This window comes from Colius striatus, chromosome 4, assembly GCF_028858725.1.
Source record: "Colius striatus isolate bColStr4 chromosome 4, bColStr4.1.hap1, whole genome shotgun sequence".
Lineage (NCBI taxonomy): Eukaryota > Metazoa > Chordata > Aves > Coliiformes > Coliidae > Colius > Colius striatus.
Genome location: NC_084762.1, coordinates 76,937,228 through 76,959,253, shown reverse-complemented (window position 1 = coordinate 76,959,253; position 22,026 = coordinate 76,937,228). Strand labels below are relative to the sequence as shown.

Here is a 22,026-nt window from a genome sequence, read left to right as displayed (position 1 = left end):
GCAGTAGAGGCGTAAATAATCAACAATCTTATTATACAGGCAACCGCCCACCATGTATGAACAGGAGAATGTCTGTGTCTGTTTTGGAAAATACAGATAACATGTAAACCCATGTTTAGGGATTCAGAGCACACCTAATAAGCAAATACCTATTCATCTGGAATTGTTTAAAAATTCTATAACCTCATCACCAACAATTTTCCAACATTGTTCTTCTGACATAGTTCATAATTCTATTTCTTTAAATCAGGCCAGTCTAGTAGGAGTTCTTTGACTGAAGTGATGGGGAAAGACTGTGGTACTGTACTTCAAGCTACCTTTCACTGCTATGCTTTTATCTGGGAGGCAGAAAGATAACTTGCACAAGGAACAAACACAGAAGCACTCCTTAACACATATACGTGCTCTAAGTGCATGTTTAGATCCTATTTCAAGCATGATTAGTCTACAAATCAGCATCATGTTATCCTAAAAGCATCTGTCCTTTTCCTTTGAGGAAACAGCTCAGTTATTGCCTTCTGTATGATAATCAGATGGTCTCATAAGCCAATTAAATAGAATTATTCTTTTCTATAACTTAAATAGAAATGATAGGTTAATGCAAAAAAAAAAAAGAGATTAATCTATGATCTATTATACTGGTAATGAATACAGTTAACATTATGAATGGTAAATACTTGATTGCTTTTTCTCAAATTCAATTATGAATCACTTGAACAGATATGCCTCTTTTTAGTACTCTTTTCTTCTAATTCACCTAATTACAAATCATTCATAATAGCATTTTTTACTGAAGAATTTTGTCTTGCATTCCTTAAAATAACTGACCATTGCATTAATATTCTTTTAAGACATGTTCACTTCTTTTAATCTTGCTAATAAAAAGCCATTAATTTTCTAAACTTTTTCTGTTACAACTAACTACACCAATTATGTGCTTTGACATCACTTGAGGAATAACCTATAATAATAATCTGTGAAAGTATTGGCCTAAATACTAGTCACATAGCACGCAATAAGATTACAAAATATATCTGTATTACTCATTATATGCAGTTATGACATGAGACAATATTTAGCAATCATGCATCTCTGATTATAATGTGCAGGTTTTCAAGTTGGTGTATATGAAGCTGGAAGGTTTTCAAAACTAAAGATAAAAAATGCTTTTTCCTTTGATTTTCTGACCTAAAGACAATAAGGTAGGAAAGACCATATTAATATTTTTTTTTATGTCACAAAAACACTGCCACAATTAATTCAGTAAAATTACCAAAATTAGTCAACTACTGTCTGCAAGTCTTTTTAACATCATTGAAATTTATAGAGGTTGCTACAGCTCTGCTCACTCTTTGAGAAGTTCCACTAGGAAAAACATTAGTGATACTAAGATGTGCCTCTAAACATAAAGGCTCTGATATCATTGTAACACATTGCCATAATTTGCCCAAATCCTTGCCCCACCCCTTCAAAAATGGCTCATAAAGTTCAGAAAAGACAGTCACTTTTGATGTGTCTGTACCCACTGGGACCATTCTATAATACTGAGCTGAAATTATCCATTTTATACCTTTTTATTCAGCAGTAAAAATGACCAAATCTACTACTCATTTTCTTAAAATATATTCACCACTTTAAAAATGTATTAATGTCATACATAAAAATATTTTTATAAAAAGAACAGCTAAGCTATTTGTCTTTGTATTGTACCATTTCTCATCGATTTTTCAGTTTTCCTCTTGGCTACGATGCACTGAGTCCATAGTTTTACCAAGTTTTTAATTCACATGATGTAACCAGTGGGTAAATGAGAAGGGAAATGCTCACCTGTAGGACTGGGTAAGTAATTTTGCTCTTTACATTAGTGAGCTACTATGTAATTCATAGTCTAGGTTACAGCTGTTTCTAGTTCCAGTCAGGTATTTACCTCTCTCTGTCCGGGGAGTAGTGGTCATCTATAACACGGTGTCTATCCATTCGGTTCAGGGTATTGTAATGCGCAGGAGTAGATCGAGTCCCTCGTGGTCCCTGATCCACATTCCGACTAAGGATAAAAGACATCAAATTCTGAGTTCTGGGTAGACCTGGACCACATTCCCTCACTGGTTTGTACTGACAGTTATCAGCAAATACGGTAATGAGATGCATCAGCTGATTTGTCTTTTATATACTTTTACTCTCGCATAATTTTAAATCTCATGGGGAAAATATTTCTCATATGGAAAAAGGTGCAAAGTCCACGCTAGGGATAGGTTCAGGTGGAGGTTTTGATTCAGTTTGTTTGATCTGGAAATGAGAAGATAACTTTTTAAAAATTTATTTAAAAGGTTACTTTTAGACAAAATTTCACTAGTACTTTCAGACTCGTATCTTCAAAGAAAATTTCTTTTCTAGCTGGAACATACACTGTAAAGAATTTTCAAGGCCTGAGTTTGGCAGTACTATAAAGATTTAAACTGTAGTAAGACACAATGAGAACTTCTGGCTGTTACGGTAGCCTGCAACCTGCTGAAAACATTGTCATCTGAAGTAAACAATAGATACTCGTTTTGCACAGGAAAGCTTACTCTGCAGTCTGTCTACCATAGAATCTGAGAAAGAACAATATAAATACAGGTATTAGGTATTAACATTAATTATTAATACCTATTATACAGATGTTAGGTATTAATACTTTATATACAGGTATTAGGTAGAAGTAGTGCAGGCTTTGTTGAAGACCAGTAACGACCAAAGCTTTGCCCATTGATCACTTTAGTCAGTTTAACCATTAACACCTACTGACACACACTAACTTCACTTTTTCTGCTTTATAACACAAACCCACAACAACAGAAAGATAGACAACAGTAACTGTAATAACTATTACATAATTAAAAGATAATTGCTTTGCACAGATTTGTAAATAAGAGTTTTTATGCTTCCCTCCACACAAATTCAAATTTTTGACCAGTAAAAGCCCCCTGTACTTTCCTGCAGTCTTGCCTAATGTAGGCCTCTTTTTTTTTTTCACTTTTGTACCATTCAGTTTTTCTGTTCTTCCCTGTCTCTTAGTCTGTCCTTTTGGTACCTGTCATCCTTACTCTTTGTTATTTTCCAGTCCCTGATTAGTCTTCAGCCCTACATGTATACTTCACTGTTGCTGCCATGCTGGTTTTATTGCTACATATAAGCACCACAAGGATGTTGCACTACACACAAACTTACACTTTCATTTCTGTTTCATTTGTCATAAAGCTTTCCTCCACTTTGTCTTTCATGAAGCCAAAAATAAAGTTTACTCTGGCTAGTAAACTGTATATTTGTCATATTAAAGGTGAGTATAATTCTCCTACCTTCTACTCTCCAACTCTCCCTGAAACTTCTCTGAACATGTTTTAATTCTGTTATTTATATCGAAAGGATAAAAACCACAGTATAGCATTTATCTTGCCATTATACTCTTTTATGTTTATTCGTATGCCAAAATAGGAGTACAGAGCTCCTCTGCTGCTCTTTGTTAACTTCTTAACTTTTCTCAACAACTAAATCTCATTTCTGAATTCTAGTTCTTGTCTGATCCTTTTTCCTAAGGGTGTCATTCAGTTTTTAAAAAAAAACTCAAAAATCCTCATCCCTTCTTTTGACTTAAATATTTAGGCTTTCTCAAGTTGTAATTTCTTTGCAAAACTCCCCAAAGGTCTGATCTTTGCTGTCTACACACATCATCAAAATTCCTGCCTGAACTCTGATTATAAGCCTTAGTCTTAAAAATTCACCACCATCCTATCTGCTCAAACCATTTTAATAATATTGTGTTATTGACTTATTGATCTCAATAAATAATTTCTTCATTTAATTTCTGTATTATATCAGATTCTGACTTCATAGTGTTTTTTAACAACCTACACAACTTTATTTCTTCTTCAGAGTGTTACTGCTATTTGAGTTCTGTTTCATTCTGCTAAGGATGCTTTTGTCAGCCAAAATTACATATTTTCTCCAAAAAAACTTGCTCTAGAAGAAAAGTTGCTTTCACGAAATATGTCCTCATTCTTATGGATAACAGAACATGTGTGGAGCAGTCAGACAACAGGTAAGCAGGTGTAATCGCAGGTGGTGATAGTGGAGAATAATGAGCATTGTACTAGAGTTACCACACCATTTCAGCCTAGACACTTTCTGTAGTCACTTTAATCTTGCTTTTTCAAATATAGAATCATAGAATCACAGAATGGTAGGGGTTAAAAGGGACCTTTAGAGATCATCTATTCAAACCCCCCTGCAGAAGCAGGTCCACCTAGATCGAGTCACACAGGAATGTATCCAGGTGGGTTTTTAAGACCTCCAGAGAAGGAGACTCCATACCCTCCCCTGGCAGCTTGTTCAGTGCTCCATCCCCCATGTAGTCTTAGAAAAAGCTAAACATAATGTTCAGTGCCTACCACAGTTTAAACTCCATTCTGTTCTACAGAGAATGACAGTCCAGTAAATATATTAGCTGAAAAAAATATAAGAACAGTAAGAAATTCTTGCAGCTATTATGCAACGTGGCTGTGGTGGGGTTTATTAACAAAATCCAGTAGGAGGATTGAGAACTACCAAATGGCTTCTAAGATATAACAACAACTTGCACTTCTATGGTCCAACAGCTCCTGCCTGCAGTGGTTTTCAATCAGAATTTGGGAGATCTCTGGGCACACAGTGTCTTTACTGCAGTTAAAACATGTCTGTAACAGCACACGTAGAACAAACTCAACTAAACATAGTGGAAATGTGATTAATAATGCCTATAGCTTTGCCAAGTATGCCTGGATTTTCATTAGTTTTAAAGAGTATTTCTTTAACCTAAAGATTACACTTTTATTTGTACAAATTTCAGGTTCTGGCAATGATATTCTCTGGTCTCAGATTTGATGTGTAGGCAGGCAAATATTACATAAATAATGCACTTGCTTGTAACACTGTGGGAATCAGCTGAAACATTTTTCTCTGTAAATTGAAAATTATATTTAAAATTAGAACTTCAGGAAACTCAGGAATCAAGAAACATTCTGTATGTGTAAAGTAGTGGAAAACTACAAGAAAAAGGAAAAGTTTTCCAGTTAGGAAAGATTTCCAGTTCATGTTAGGCAGTTTGGGTAAATGTTCTATTAAAAATGCACACAGCATGTATGTACATACAAAATCACAGTCAGACAAAAACACAGATTTTTCTCACATTTATGTCTACATTCAAGTTAAATAATAAAAATCCAAACACTCCAGGAAATTTAGCATAGGTGATTACTTAGATTGAAATCACTACAGTAGAAATCAGAATATGCCCTTTTGTGTCTACAGTTTGTGTCACCTAAAATCAGTCTATATTTACATATGGTTTTAGATTTCAAGTAGAAACTTGCAGTTTCTGCCTGTTAACTGTATGTGATTATATGGGATAATTTGGGCTCCTAATATCTCACTAATACAAAATAATATAATTTATCCTGTATCTGTTAGAGGAAACACTAAATAAACACATAAGATAATATGAGGTGAAGAGATTTTTAAGCTAACAAAAAGAAAATGAAACAGAAACGAAAGCAGTACACAATCAGAATAGTTATAGAAGAAAGGAATAGACACATGTACCTACACAGGAAATATTAGATATGAGATTTTTAGTATTAAAGGGGAACTGTGAACACTATGGACAAAGAATTTTTTTTTTATTTCACTCGAATTATACCTATCTATATATATTGACAAAAATGCTAGAAAACATGCTTTGTTCCCCTTTGCAACTATCTATCCTTCTGTTTCCTCTGAAGAAAACTTATCCATGCAGGAAAAATCTTAATTCTGGTTTAAATTCAATTAATAGTACTCATCCAAAATGGTTAGATTTTGGAAAAAATGTCTTAATCTTTCTTTCACAAGATAGTTATCAGAGGCCTTCCAAGATCAGTTGACATTTTTCAGCATAAAAATTTATATGTGTTATCTTTTATGCTTTAAAAGTTTGAAAAAAATAGCAGACAGAAACAGGTAGGAAATACGATGCTCTCAGAACCTTAACTCAATACAGACAAAAAGGTTGAAAGCAGCCATTGACAAATTCTAAGGAAATATCAAACATTCACATGCTACAAAACATGGCACCAGCTCTTGAAATGAAAATCTGGATAAACGTTTTTCTTTCCTTATGTTGGAATGTACTGAATTTTGATGAAAAATAAGACAAAGTTAGGTGAATTTTTTTCACATTGATATAATGCAAGAGAAAAACATTATTGGCTGTAGATAATTTCGTAACATATAACTAACTCATTGCCATTTTTAAAGTCTGGAGATTCTTTCCAATATTGTTAGAGAATTAATATTGCTTGGACTTACATACTCACATAGTTAAAAAAGAGTTTACCTTTGTGGGGGAGGGACACTGGGAGACCATGACCTAGTCCGTCCTATACTATCTCCACGGTGAGGGGAGCCTGATCGAGAGCAATGATTAGATGACATAACTTGTTCTGGCACTGATAGCGTTGAACTTTGAAGATCTCTCCCATTATGTCGATAATCTAAATAGAAATGCAAATATTCAATGAATCTGAAATTGCACTTTTAATTTCCTTCCACATCTCTAGTAGTATGCCAAAAGATGAAATTTGATCAAGAATGTTACCATATCTTCTTCTTGTGTTTTGTTGTAAAAAATATATATGTAAAGTTTAATCCTGTTGTTATACTTCAGTAGAGGTATAGCTCCTATAATTATACTTTAAAATTATAATAGAAATAAATTGATATGCACCATATTGGGGATACACAAAAAATAAAACCATTCAAATTTACCATTTATTTCTGGTCAGTATGATGCATTAATAAAAAAAGTAATAAAACTGATTTTTTTTTCCTTAGAATAATGCACAAAATTTATTATTACATTTTTAATTAAAACTGTATTGTAACAGAAATGCCCAAAATTAAAAAGCAATCCAAAGTTTGGTTTAGAAATTATCAAGGGGTTAAATACAGAGTTTGTATGTCAGAAACAATTAATCATGAATCAATCACATCACATTAAACTCACAGTTCTGAATTTAAACAACACAATTCTTTCATAAATATATGATCTAAGGCCACACATAAACCTGTCTACATCCTGGACCTTAAACTTTTAGTAGCATAACAGAGGCATAAATGGTCTAAGTAAAAGCCTTCCCAATTACAATAGCCTAAAAGGCTACCACATAGACATTTTAACTTAGGTTTTTAAGACAAATGTTTTTAAAAAAGGGTTGTAGTAAAGTGACTATGTGCATCTAATTGAAAAAGTTTAATTCACTGTTCCAGGGTACAATACTTTGTGACAAAAAAGATTCCAGATATATAGCAAATTCAAAGAAGTTTCCACTAATATTGTCAGGATCAAATTAACATACAATGATAAGAAATAGAAGAATTGCAGTCTTAGTCTGATGACAATATTTTCCAGAAATAAGTCTTCAGACAGCTCCTGGTGGCTATGACAACTGATATAACTGACCTTTTCTTCTGAAGACAGTAACCAGGTAAGGAATATTTAGAGATCCATCTGACAACGGAAAAATTATATCTCACAAAACTGCAATTATTTTCCTATAAGAATCTCCTGAGAGGCCAAGAATATTTGGTCCTCTGCTTCAGATTGCTCATAGCGCTCTTCCTGGAAAAAGTCTGGTAAGCATCTAAGCAAAACCTCATTAATCCAATCCATTTTATGGTTCTGAGAATGTTCAATACTTCCAATTGAGTATTCATATTCATTGTCTGGTCTTAGGACTAATGACATATATGAACCACTCTAACTTCTTCCTCCTATACTTAGATGTAATCTGCTTTGTGTGTGTCTGTGTATGTGTGCACATAAAGAGGGAAAAGCACATCATCACTACATTACATTAATATAATGATGTTAAGGATCATATACTCTCCCTTTACTTATGTATCTTGTTACATGTAGTCTCAGCGTTTTTTCCCATTTGTGAAGTACATTTATTAGCATACACACATATACATAAATACATACAAAGCATATAAGGATCAGCACAACACAATCCTGAGTGAAATCACCAAAGGAAACATAGGGAATTCCATCTGTGTTTGAAACAGGGTACTGTTCACTAACCAGCAAAGTATAGAAGATATCTAAATAAAGTTTTTGCAAGTAGATCTGGAAATCAATAGTCTGCAACTCTGTGACTCTCTAAGCAAAAAAGAAAGAGCTAAAGTAACAGCTGAAATCTCAATTATGTTAAAATAAAAAACAAACAAACAAACAAAACAAAACACCTAACAGAGAAATAAAAAATTTCTTAACTAAGCAAATCCATTATATTTGCCAGTTCTAAATACTAAAAATGTATTGTCCTCAATACAAAAATAATGCACAGAGAACTACTTATTGATAAAATCAGCATTTCTATGGAAGGCAAGGAAACAACATAGAAGATATCTGAATTTTCCTGGAAGAACATGAAATGCATTGCATAAAGAGACAGAAAAATGAAGAGGATCATTTTGCAGGTTCTTTGAAAACTCTGTTCAAGATGTCACAAAAAAAAATTCTACAGGTAAGAAACAAGTGACCAAGGTAATGCAAGGGATCTATGAGGGGCTTTATATGTCACAATCTGCTACCCCAAGAAACAAAAGAGCAGTATGCAATTCTCAGACTTAAGGCCACAAGTGAGAGCTCTGTAGGCTGTTTTTGGATAGACAAGAAGGTATTTTCTCTATTCTTAAATGTTCTTTTTTATATTATCTTATTTTAAGTTATGCTATCTATCACTAAGACAACATATATGTTTCACTGAACCGATTAAAAGGTATTGTATACAGAGTAAGAAATGTACAGAAACAACCAGCAGATATTATGCTACGATATCATGCCATATACTGAAATAAAACAGTAACTCAAGCCCATATTTTCTGCAGAGAAGCCCAACTGAAATTGAGATAATTCAGAAAGGCTTGTGTTTTTACTATGACAAGGTGAGATTAATTGAAAAGAGTATCCTTAGCATGCAAGCCACATCTTTTCTAATTTCACAGTTAACAACTTAATTTGACAAGGCTTAATATTTTCAATGAAAACCTGAAAAATCTGGATAATGGCTTATCAGTCATTTTGCTGATTAGACCAATTTTAAAGTATTTTAAATAGCAACAAGAAATAAACAAATTCCTAAATATAGTCTTAAAGTGGCAGAGAGGTTTCAATCTTGATACTTTTGAGGAAAACAGGAAGTCACCTCCAGGAAGGCATAATCTGAAAACACATTGTAATGAATTTGCATAGCAGGTTTTGGTAGCAGAGGGGCTACAGGTGTGGCTTCTGTAAGAAGCTGCTGGAAGCTTCCCCTGTCTCCACCAGAGCCAATGTCACATGGCTCCAAGACAGACCCACTGCTGGCCAAGGATGAGCCCATCAGTGACAGTGACAGTGGTAGCACCTCTGGGACAACATATTTGAGAAAGGGGAAAATAAACCCTGCGATGGAACAGCAATCAGGGAGAGTAGTGAGAATATGTGAGAGCATGTTGCATGTCAACTCTGCAGACACCAAGGCCAGCAAAGAAGTAAGGGGAGGAGGTGCTACAGGCACCATAGCAGAGGTTCCCCCAACAGCCTGTGGTGCAGGCTCATGATGAGGCAGGCCCTGCCCTTGCAGCCATGGAGGTCATAGAGGAGAAGAGATCCACCTGCAGCCTGGGGAGGATTCCACGCCAGAGCAGGTGGATGCCTAAAGAAGGCTGTAAACCAATGGGAAGCTCATGCTGGAAAGGGCCACTGACAGGACCCGTGGACCCATGGAGAGAGGAGCCCAGGTTGGAACAGGTTTGCTGTCAGAACTTGTGACCCTGTGTGTGACCCATGCTCAAGCATTCTGATCCTGAAGGACTGCACTCTGTGGAAGGAACCCATGCTTGAGCAGTTTGTGAAGAACTGAAGACCATGAGACGAACTCACATTGGATATGTTTTTAGAGAACTGTCTCCCATGGGAGGGATCTGCTACTGTAGCAGGGGAAAAGTTTGAGGAGTCCATCCCCCTGAGGAGGAAAAAGCGTCAGAGATAACATGGGATGAACTGACCATAACTTCCTTCCCCCATCCCCCTGTGCTCCTTTTGGGAGGAAAAGGTAGAGAAAACAGGAATCGAAGTTGACCTTTAGAGATCATCTAGTTCAACCCCCCCTTGCCAAAGCAGATCCAAATAGTAATTACTTTGAAACAAAAAGGCTCCTCCAGCTCTAACTTCTTGTTGTAGTTGATCACTTTCACATTACTGTTGCAATAAATCAAAATATGTGATTATCTAATTAAATTGTCACGTACAATCCTGATCAACAAATGCTTTACATTAAATTGGAAGCACATATGCAAAGCTTTCTGTTAGCTAACTCTGGTAGTGCTTCTTTATAACAATTTCAGAAGGCTGAAACTAGGAGTATTCGAGTAATTTCACATCAACTAAACTAGACATGTTAAGCTATTTTAAAAAAACAGATTAATATTTTTATGCTTTGTTGCCAGAAAATAAACTCTGAGATTTATAATAAGTTTACAAAACCAAAAAAGACTATAATTACAAACTCCTCTTTTGCTAACAGGTCACAGACTGAAAAGTAGCAGTTTTAGTAGGGCAACCCGAGTCAATTCTAAAGTCATCTTTCAGTTTTGCAGAGTCAATATAGCTGTCTGTTTTATTTCACACTATGTATTTCACTGACTAGGAGTTAAGGAATTATAGTCACTATCATTCCCTCACTATATAGCCACAACAAAATCTAAGCTGTAAAGGAAAATATTTAAACTGGTCCAGAAGTGACCCACTGTGAAAACACAGCCTTGTAGGTACAGCTCACAGAAGACGCCATGTTTTGAGTCTAATTGTCAAAATCAAGGACATAAGGAGTATGCTCCCATCCACTTAGGATCCAAAGCCCTGACATCTCAAGATGTATTTTTTAAGATTATTGAATAGGGATAAGTTGAAATCTGATTTTTCATTTTCCGAGAATCAAAGAAAAGTAGGAGCTAAGTCACTAGACACTCAGACTATGACAGTTCTAAGAAATACAGAGAAAAAAATTATAGTAATGTACAAAGCTTTCAGATCAAAAGGTAAGAGCTTAGCAAGTTTGGACTTAGAGAAATCTGCCTAAAGCCAGCTTTGGCAGATGAAATACTTTAGAGTCATAGTATCTGTCTTGTAGGAACTTGGTCCTGGATTTTTACAGTTTAATGTTTCATTGGTCTTTGAGTCTTTATTTAAACAAGCTTTCCTTATTTATAATAATAGAGTTGTGGGGTTTACTTAAGTATTAGGGCTTTTTTAAAAAATTACATTTGTATTTTTTTTAATATTGTTTTATCTTTACATTGAATGCAAATTTCCAAGCTTCATCACCAGTGTAGTATTTATTCTACTTTCTGAACCTAGAAATCAGAATATAGTTAAAAGAAAATTATGGTTAATTATATCTTTTCTTTTTGAGCATGACAGCTACTGCTCCAGAAAAAAAAAAAAGCTGTCTGTGCTCAAATCACAGATATAGCATGTGTCGTGTGCCCAGTCACTGGGATCCACTATGTCTTTATATCACTTAGGCACAGATTTTTCTCTCCATCTGAAATCAGATGAAAAAGATGGCATGTACTAGAGCCTACCTTAAGACTGCAACTGGTATGGGATTTAACCCAAAATTTGGAAAGTATAAGAAACTACCTTGGATACAGTGGAGTATGGCAGGAATATAAAAAGTACCTAAGAAACTGTTTAAGAACTTCAGAAGATGAAGTATATTGAAACTGATACTGAAATAATTTATTCAATCATCTTCCATGTGTTTATTCTTTCATTGAATTTCAACAGTTGTCACTGTAACTATTTATCAAATAAAATAATTCTGTACATTTCATTGACATATGAGCTTCAGAAGAAGGAAAAGGCAATCTGTGATCACCCTGCAGCCACAAGAGATGCAGCGAGTGCAATAGGCCAGATCAGTTACAAAGCTTCAGGAGGAAGACCATAACACAAATCTTGCATGTAAGGCTCAACAACATGCCTAGCACCAATTCTGATACCCCAGAAGCCAACATTAGAATAAATATGTATAACAATCAATACTGGAATTCTTCTAAATCCCAAACAGGCTTTAAAGCTTCTCTTAATAATTAGCCATGGGATATGAAGTTGTAACTTTGGTATTCTTAACTTTAGAACTTAATTTTTGGTAGGAATTGAAACATTCATGTCTGCCTCAAAACAAGTGACGTTCCAGGAATTGTGATGGCATTCTCAATTGAAAAAGGTGTGATTTAACTTTCAATTTCAAAATATTCTATGACCTGGAAATAAGGTTATAAGAAGAAAATAAAAATATTTTCTTACAGAAAGAAATTATAGAGAGTAAAAACAGGCTGTAAGTGAAACTTGACCAAGGAGTTGTTACTGATCAAAGCAGATAATTATACATAGCAGTAGTAAAAATAGGATAAACACTGAAATCTGCCTGCAGCTATAAATATTTAGCCATTATCACAGAATCAAAGGCTCTATAACTACGGCAAGCCCCTTAAATCAACACACAGGACCCCTGTGTAATAACTATATTTGCAATACCTGATAATCAGTATAGAGATAATCAGTGATAAACAAGTGAGCTGTGGGCACTTAATAGATGAGACACAAGGCACCTGCAACACCACCACCACCTTCATTTCATGGGAAGGCTTTGTGAAAAACTATGATATGCATCAAATGAGGGATTTTACAAGCCACACTGAGTGTGGCTGTACTGTGCTAATATTATGCTATGCAGGGTAGATATTCCATAAACACTAATATTAACAAATTGTTCTTAAATTATGCAGCTTTCAGGCTTAAAATTACAAATCACAAAACTCCAGTCATGAGATACACAACAATAGCACTAAAACAACCCTAAAATAACCAAACTGAAATGTAGTAATGAGGATTTTCAGTTAGCTGGTGGGTTGGGTTGGTGTCAAGCCATTTCTGGTAACAGGGAAGAGGCTGTAACGGTGGCTCCATTAAGAAGGGGCTCAAAACTTTCCTCAGCTCTTAAGCCAGATCCACGTCCGGGGCTGAGCCATTTGGGTGCTGCAACAATTACTTTTTAAGCAGCAGCAGACCAGAGGAGTTTATGAGGAGCTGCAGCCCTTGAGAAGGACTTGTGCCAGAGAGGCTCATTAAGACTGTTCTATGGGAGGGACCCCACCTTGAGGCAGGAGAAGAAAGTGTGGAGTCCTCCTCTGAGAAGAAAGAAATGTCAGAGACCATCTGTGACAACTGACTGCATCCCCCATTCCCTGTCCCCTGCACCACTAAGGAGGGGGAAGGTAGAGATATCAGGAGCAAGGAGCTGAGCCTGAGAAAGAGGGAGGGGCAGGGAGAAGGAGATATTAAAATGGTAGTTGTATTTTTCTCATTATCCTGCTCTGGTTTTGCTTTCTGTAGCAGATTGGTAGTTGGTAGCATATTAAACTGATCTTGTTTCCTTCCCTAAGTCAAGCAGTTATGTCTGATTCACCTGGAGACATAATTGGCAGTGAGCCCTCCCTGCCTTTGTCTCAATCCACAAGAGCCTTGGTCATCTTTTCTCCTCCCATCTTGCTGGGGCGTCCACCATCCCATAGAAGATAGTGGTATGTAGGGGAGAGAGCAAGCAGCTGTGTGGTGCTTTGTTGCTAGCTGGGCTTAAATCATGATAGATGTCTTTCTGTTTAGTGGACTTGAGAGCAATGTTTTGTATGAAAATTGTTCTATTATAGTAGTATCAGAATTGTTGTTCATCATAGACAAAATACTTGACTTGTTTCAGAAAATGATGCAAAGCAGCATTTTCCTCACTTCAACATCTGTACTTGATTGAGGTATAAAGCTTTCTCTTTATCAGATATTTAACTTTTAATTTTCACTTGCTGTGATTGGGCTTAAAAAAAGCACTAATCAAAACCAATTACATAATCAGATTGCCAGAAATGCTTACCACACCAGGACTTCACATTTATACAAATGTGCTCAGCTTCTATGGTGATTTAAACATAGAAATGTAGAATTTGGATGTCCTCTGGAAAAGTGCTGACAGTAATTGATCAAATAAATTGAATTATTAATATCTGAATATAAATTGAAGATACATTATACACAGGTTTGAGAAGTTTTGTTTACATGAAAATATTATTCTATAAATATGGGAAGAATAAATATATAGTGAAAGGAACAAGAAAACATTACAGTAGGAACAACTGGTTACTTGCTGCATAGTAACTCAGTTCTTCAAGAAGTGTTTTTAACCTTATTGCTCTGCTGCACAAAGGATATGCATAGGCCCATTACACTTAAGACAATTCTTTTGATCATTAATTCTTATAAGAGCACTTCCAAGCAGTAATAAACTCAACCTTGCTTTATTTTTAGTGCTGTACCTACACTCAGTGTGGCATAAAGCTTAAAAAAATCCCAATTACTATACAGGTAATATTTCTTCTTATTTAAGTACTCATCCATGCATATTTTCTGCTGTCCAGCAAGTCTCTTTAATTCGCTTCCTCTTGACACTGTCAGTTGGAATTTATCAGTTCTTTCATAGAGTATTTCCTTCTTAGAAGAGCTCGTCACTACATTTGCAACTCATCCCAACTAGGCTTTCTTTCATGTGAAAAGTCTTCATCAAGAGAGTTTCTAATAGGAACGTGACTTCCTTGTGCTCATTCCTTCCTATTAGATGTCTTTTTCACTGTAGATATGAAGATTGTGGTAGAACACAAACTAACACGCCGAGTTCGTATTTGCTTAACTTTACTCCAAAAACATAAAGCTACTAATAATTATTCATAATCTGAAAAAACCTTTGGATTTAATGAAATATTTTTTATTATATGGCTTATATTTAAAAATATAACACTATTTTTTTAAAGAATTCATTAATTGAGGTAATTTGAGTGTTGAAGATAAAGATGTTTTGTCAGCTGATGAAATGACACTAAAGATATTTTTTTTTTAAATAGTAAAAGTATTACTAAGCTTTGCCTTCAATACATTAAAAATGAAATGAAATCTACCAGAAAAAACTTGAAGAATGATAATGAAAATTCCCGTGTTAGGAACTGTAGGCATAAAGCTGAGAATAATATATAATCCATTTGTTTAAAAGCAAGAAAAATGCATAAAGACTTCCTTAACCTAAGGGGATCAGCCTATTGACTATTTTAACATTGAATTTCAATTCCAGTTTTCCGGAAATTTTTGAGACACATAGACGCTAAGCTATATTTTGCTTAAGGCATAATACAGAAAGAACAGACTGTAGCTTAGGGGGAATGAGTATCAACAGATACATGAAAAGAAAAAAAATCTTCTCAATGTTTTCATCTATATTTACTACACTTTAGGAGCATTACAGACTCCCATTTAGGGCCAGCTGGGGATCAATAACAAAGTCCTTTATTCTAGTAGTGGTGAAGTCATCTACTCTATGTACTAATGCTGTAAGTTGTCTTTCAACGGACAGTTGATTTCAAACTGGAATCTAAGTATTTGTGTGTTCTGTATCTGCTTTCTGCAGCAATTATCAACAGAATCCAAGTATAAAAATTCATTTCACATTATCTGAAAGTAGAGAGAAGGACTTCAGTTTCCTCTGCAGGGAAGGCTGAAGCACTATAGTAAAAGAAATATTTTGAACAAAGGACTCCACAGGTCTTTTGAGAAGTGAAATAAAAATTAATAATTGCTTTTCATTCTTCTTCAAAAATAGCACATTTTTTTGTAAATTCAGTAAGAATTTCTTTACTGGTTGTTGCTGGTTTTCTAATCTTCTTAGCTCTAAATATCTTCTGAATAAATGTTTTATTTGTATTCATATTTGTTTCTGAAATGGCTTTGTATCATAATAAGAAAAACTTATCACTATAAAGTTTTCTTCTCATGGCTGAAGACTGTTCTTTCACTTGGAAAAGCTCTTCTCTACAGGGACTTGCAATGCAGTTTATGCAGAATTCACTGCCTTACATTTTTCCAAGATTCATCTATTGAGACATATCTGATTACAAGTTTTTCACAAAATGATGTAGTGCAGATGAAATATTGGTATAGAACTGAATTTTAAACATTAAGAACTCACTTAATATTTAAGTCTTACAACAATAGGTGAGACTTTTTATGATTAAATGGTCTTGATAATACATGTTTCTATTGATAAAGTCAGCCTCATTAGGTTTATTTTACTCTGTAAGTTACAGCAGGTTTAACATACACTTTAAGGAAGTAGATGGGAAGAAAATAATTTAGAAATTCTAGTCTATATTGACTGAACTTTGTTAACTGTAATGCCTATTAAACATTGGTCAATACAAGGGAAAAAAAAGAAAAAAACCTGCTTTTCATTGAATTGTGTTTAGTATTATGGTAATTTAAATAGTGTTTTGTAAACTGCTCTGGAATTTTTCTAAAATCAATATAAAAATAGACTTGATAAGCACATAAGAATCTTTTAAGAGGCATGTGAAGATGCTGATATGCTCCTAAACAGAATTGCTGATGACAGACAACTTTATGAAGACCCAAGTTTACTGTTCAAGACATTAAATTTAGTGCTATAAATAATTTAAAGGTTATGTACAAAAAATCTAAATGAGAAAAAACACTGAGAACTCCTAGTGCCTCTCCTTCTGCTGTTCTGTGCTAAGATTAAATCCAGAAGAGATGAGATACAATAGAGATTCTGTTCTAGTGTTTTTTGATCCCAAGATGAAATTAATGTATATTGTATATGAAGTGAGATATTTTAAAATCTTGTCAAAAAATAGTTTTCCATTCTTGTTTAAATACATAATATGTTAGAACCCTTTCTGACTGCAGCTGGTGTGGAACATATATATAGACAGGAAAAAAAAAAAAAAAAAGGACACGGAAGTTTTTCATCTGATTTATCATTAACTTTTTTAAAACCTTTTCTGTTCACAAAAACAACACTCTTTTATAAGAATGAAGTTTATTAAGTTTGTCTAAGTAGGTCAAGAAGTGATAGCTTTTATAAATAGCTTCTCCAAGAGATGTTTGTATTTTTTGTACAAATTGAAGAAAAGAATGGTGTGGGAAATAGACATAATTTAAGGATTTTATCAGCAGGAAATCAAATTAGTGGATCAAAAGTACCACAGCAGTGATAAACAGCAACTGAAATAACATTTAAAATAGATAATTATGCAATGAACTGTAGCTTAAAAAGTTTGCTCTAATTTAGCAAATATGATCTAATACAATCTTGCTTATAGATGCACATTATTTAATTTCTACCTATCACCAGCTTATCCAAAGACAAAATCAATTGACCTTATGGGATCAATACTAGAGAAGCTATATGAAAATGTGTCATATATATCTTTCAAAAACTATAAATTAATACATAACGAGATCAAGAAAGGTCCATGGATTTCACAGAATCATAGAAAGGTTTGGGTTTGAAGAGACCTTTAAAGGTCATCCAACCCACAGATTTGCATAAAAGTAAGTTAAAGATGAATGAAAAGAGAACTCTTGCTCTTCTTAAAGGTTTCTGGAGTTTAGTTTGCAGGTCTAATACTTTGTAAAAGCATTCATTTTGTGGAAAGGATCACTGAAAGTACTCAACGGATAGTAAACATACTTGATGTGACACAATATTTCCATGGCAGAAGGAAAAAGAGTAAAGTGAAGTGTCATGTTAAATAAAACCTAAGAACAGAAAATGAAAGAACTGGGGTAAGGAAGAATGAAAGAAAACAAAGAGAGACAAATGATTTCATGCAAAGGCAGACATTTAAACCAAGATTATGATGAGTCTGCAAATGAATGGGGAAACATTAAACAAAAGAAGGATGTGGCTAATAAGACAAGTATAAATCAAAAGACTTGCAAACACAGTGACAGTAGCAAAAAAAAAGAAAGGCAATAAATAAATATTTCAAAAAGAACATGAAACTTTTCCACCCACACAGTCTGAATTAAAATGCTACTAAGGCATAGAATTATCAGCAGAAATCAAAAAGCTACAAGATTGTAAAGGAACTAAAGGTATATCAAAAACTCAGGTAAGAGAAGTAAATGCATTCATTAAACTGTAAAGACCATGATTTTACAAGTTGTCAAAAGGAGAGCTTATGAAATAATAAAATATTAAATCCAGGTTTTTCTCAAGCATACCACTGATATTCAATTGTCTGGTAAAACCTGCAAAACTCAGTGTCATTTTCCAGGACAATTCAAAGATTTCAGTTTCAAAATGGCATCATAATAGGCACTTAAGACATCCATTTAGCAACCCCCCCTTTTTACCAACCTTTATTATTAAACTCTAAAGTTAGGTTGATACATTTCTAATTTAACCGACCAACAGGAATACGAAAGTCCTACCCTTTCACAGGTAACAAATCTGAAACAATCTGAAAGCCTTAGTGACTACTAAGCATACATAGAAAGCTAACCAATCTAAGACAGCAAGTAGAAACAAGGAACTTTTGAAGATCAGTGCCTCTCTGGTTACAGTACTGCATATCAGATCAGCTATATATCCTTTCTGTCTTCTGACTATACTAAAGTAAAGAGGAGTGTGGGAATACAAAAATGCTCTCCAATGGGAGAGGATAAGTTTTACTGTGAAATGAACAGGGACAACTTGTGCTTAAATCTGTCTGCTTTCTAGATATTCTAGTAAGACAGCTTCAATGAACCCCAGCCAGAAAACATGCTAACAGTATGACTTGCCATGATTGTATTGCAAAGTCTGCATAATATCATGCTAGTTCAAAAAAGGGTTTCTTGCTGAAATTTACATGTTGCTTAATTAAAATAAATCCATTATCCACTTTTCCCAGCAAGCACAATGGCAAGGGAGTAGCAACACAGCAGAGTGAAAAATTAACCTGAGCCTGAGAGAGAACCGTGAAACACCTGGAAATACAGGGATGACTATGTGGACAACACAGGCATCTGAGCTCAGAATGGTAACAGTTTTTAAGACAGGACAAGTAATTAGGTAGTTCACTATATATGTGGATTTATCAATACTTGTCTTCATACCATCTTGCAATATCCATGATTGCCCATTCTATCTTTTTTTTTTCCCCCAAACCCCAGGCCCTGCTGTATTCCTCTGACTCCTGTTACCTACATACCCTTCCTTCAGGCAGCACATGCCACTCCACTGTGCTGAGATACAGAAATTACTATATATATGTGCACTTAGCTAGAGATGACCCAGGGGAACCAGAGACTAACATAGCCCATTTTGAATGGGTTAAAATCTCATTAAAGCAGCAGGCTAACAGAGTAAACAATATGCTGTGCAGCCTACTCTGTGCTGGTACCCATAGCCATCAATACTGGTTTAAAGGTGGCACGGCTGTATCCTAAATATACTCTCTGTTGCAGTATGCAACATGATACTCTATTTTTACTGGGTTTGGCTATGATTATATTATTATCTTTTCTCTTGGAAGAGAAGGAGCAATGCTTTTTCACATGACAACTTTTATCTCAAATACTCATTAAACCCCCAATTCCAACACTTCTTAGTAAAACAGATTATCTGTGAAGATGTCTCCTGTCCTGCCTTAAGTGTTCAGGTTTTGGACCTTTGGCAGTGTCTTCACCATAAAGTTTTAAACAATATGTTAAATTCAAGTGTCTATTTAAAAAAGAAAAAAAAACAAGTAAATACTTTTGTGCCATTTTTATAATTTATAAAAGCAACAGGAAATTGACACTGATTTTTTTTTTCCACTGTGAGGAATTTCTATGATTAATCATGCATTACCCATAATACTCATTTTGTATCTGTTGGAAAAATACACATTTAAGTCCCACTTACTTTTTACCAGAAAAAAAAATAAAATTAGTAATAATAAATTATTACTAAGAAATATTTTCACTTAATGTGGAATAAATTTAGATAGTAATACCTGAAACAACACCAATTCCATCATCACAGTCATAATCAGAGACTTCACTGTCGCTGATTCTTTTGGACCCTGTCAAAAAAAAAAAAACCAACCAGAAATCAGAAATGTGACATTTCTCTTCCTGTAAGTTAAAACTATCCTCAGCCAATAATAAATAAATGTAAGGATTTCATACTAGACAATGGAGCATTAATATAAGCTCATAAGAGAAATCATTAATGGCATGTTATTACAAATGTAGTAGTGTACCAAAGATTTTCTGCTAAAGGTTTAATGTACTATTGAGTGAAATGCTGAAATACCCCATCACAACACTGTTTTTATTAAATATATTCATATGATTCGTATCTATATATATTAATTCCATATAGGAACTGATATTACACTATTCATATTCCAAATTTTCATATACAAGGTACAAAAGCCTTTAAATGCCAGAAAAGTTAATAATACGGACAGTATTAAATGGATGTAGTATTTTCTTTAGGGTATTACTAAGCATTATCAGGAGAACAAGCAGCTTCTTACATATGTGTCCTGAAAACAAAATCTCTCTCTGATATTTTAGAGGAAAGAAACTATTAAATGCTCTAAAAGAGTACACCTGTCAAAAGAGCTAGAGCTTACTTGGCAAAAGCGGATTCCACATTCACAATTAGACACAAAACATAGGTCATGTAGGACAAATACATATGTCAGTTTGTGTTTAACCTAATTTTACTTATGTCTTCTGTGGCATCTTTTAAACTCCATTTGATTGCTGACGTCACAATTAAGCACTGGTATGTGAATGATAATTATTCATTTACTTGTTTTAAATGTGAAAATCCCTGTCCTTCCGCAAGATGGTGTCTGTTCTAATTATCCAGCCACCTAAAAATAAGTAACTAGAAGACAGAAGCTTTATTTTAATTGTCATCAAATCTTCAAGTGTATGCAACATTGTTTTACTCCTGCCATTGAATAATTTATTTAAAAAAACACACCCACAAAAATACTAGTAAAAAACAGGAGTAAATCTAAAAAAGCCTAGGACAACGCACGATTAATGTTCTACCTGGGTGACTGGTACAGGATCTATACTCTCTTTTCCCAGCAGAAAACTGGGACAAGTGCTAAGAGGATTTCTGACAAAAATTAAAAGTTTTCAATTTAAAGAATTTTCAAAATGATTTTAACCATAAGATCTGCTCTCATTTGTCAGTCTATCTAATATCTGCCTACTCACCAGAGGACAGGGGAAGCTTCTTTAGTGGAAAGAGTAGGTTACAAGATTCATATGGAAAAAGTTCTCTGTGTTGCACTCTTCTAGTTTTCAGCAGGCAGGGGTCCTGGCAACTGAGCCTTATTTTAAGCCATCCTGTTGACCCTAAGTCATTTATCAACCCATTTTCCACAAATTCGTACACTTTCTTGGAGTCACAGCACCATATAATATGCTATGCCAGTAAGTTCAGCAATTTATTTTTACTTTGTGTGATATAGGCTTCCCTCTGTTTTTATTACCTTATTTCAAACAATGTCCTCCAAGCTTTTTTATTGAGAAACACAGACCCATATTCTGTATTCTCCTTCAGTCATCTTAAAGTTGAAATATCAGTGTTTAGTTCCTTTGCATATGCAAACCATCCTGATTGTATTTCTGATTGTTTCTGCTCTTATTTGTTTGTGTTTTCCAGTTCTTCTGTGCCTTTTATGAGAAGTCAGAAGTGTTTACAGCAATCAAGATGTGGATGTATGAATTTATAAACTAGATGGCAGACTATTTCTTTTAGGATAAAAAAATGTTCTTTTAATAATCACCTGATAAACAGGAAATTAAAATAAGTACAAGAAAAGCCATCCTTTCATTTCCTACACTCTCCAATTAGTACATGGTAGAATTATTAGTTCAATTTATTATAAAAGTTTAGAAATAGCTATGCCAAAATGAGGAAGAGGAAAGGTGTCTTTGAATTAAAGAAATAACAAGAAGTCTTTTTCTAAAAGCAGAAATAGCAATAAAGTGATCACAGCCATCACGAAAACCTAAAAGATAAAGGCAGG

General features: G+C 34.4%; 1 protein-coding gene across 27 annotated transcripts in view; it reads right to left on the bottom strand.

Moving 5' to 3' along the window:
• RIMS2 (regulating synaptic membrane exocytosis 2) overlaps positions 1 to 22,026 on the bottom strand; it is a 466,103-nt gene that overhangs the window by 150,104 nt on the left and 293,973 nt on the right. For all 27 annotated transcript variants that reach the window (XM_061995371.1, XM_061995382.1, XM_061995378.1 and 24 more), the window contains 3 exons: positions 19,981 to 20,049; positions 6,386 to 6,542; positions 1,928 to 2,044 (listed from right to left, as the gene is read on the bottom strand). In XM_061995371.1, coding sequence (XP_061851355.1) covers positions 1,928 to 2,044; positions 6,386 to 6,542; positions 19,981 to 20,049 — 343 coding nt within the window. The remainder of the gene's footprint in view (positions 1 to 1,927; positions 2,045 to 6,385; positions 6,543 to 19,980; positions 20,050 to 22,026) is intronic.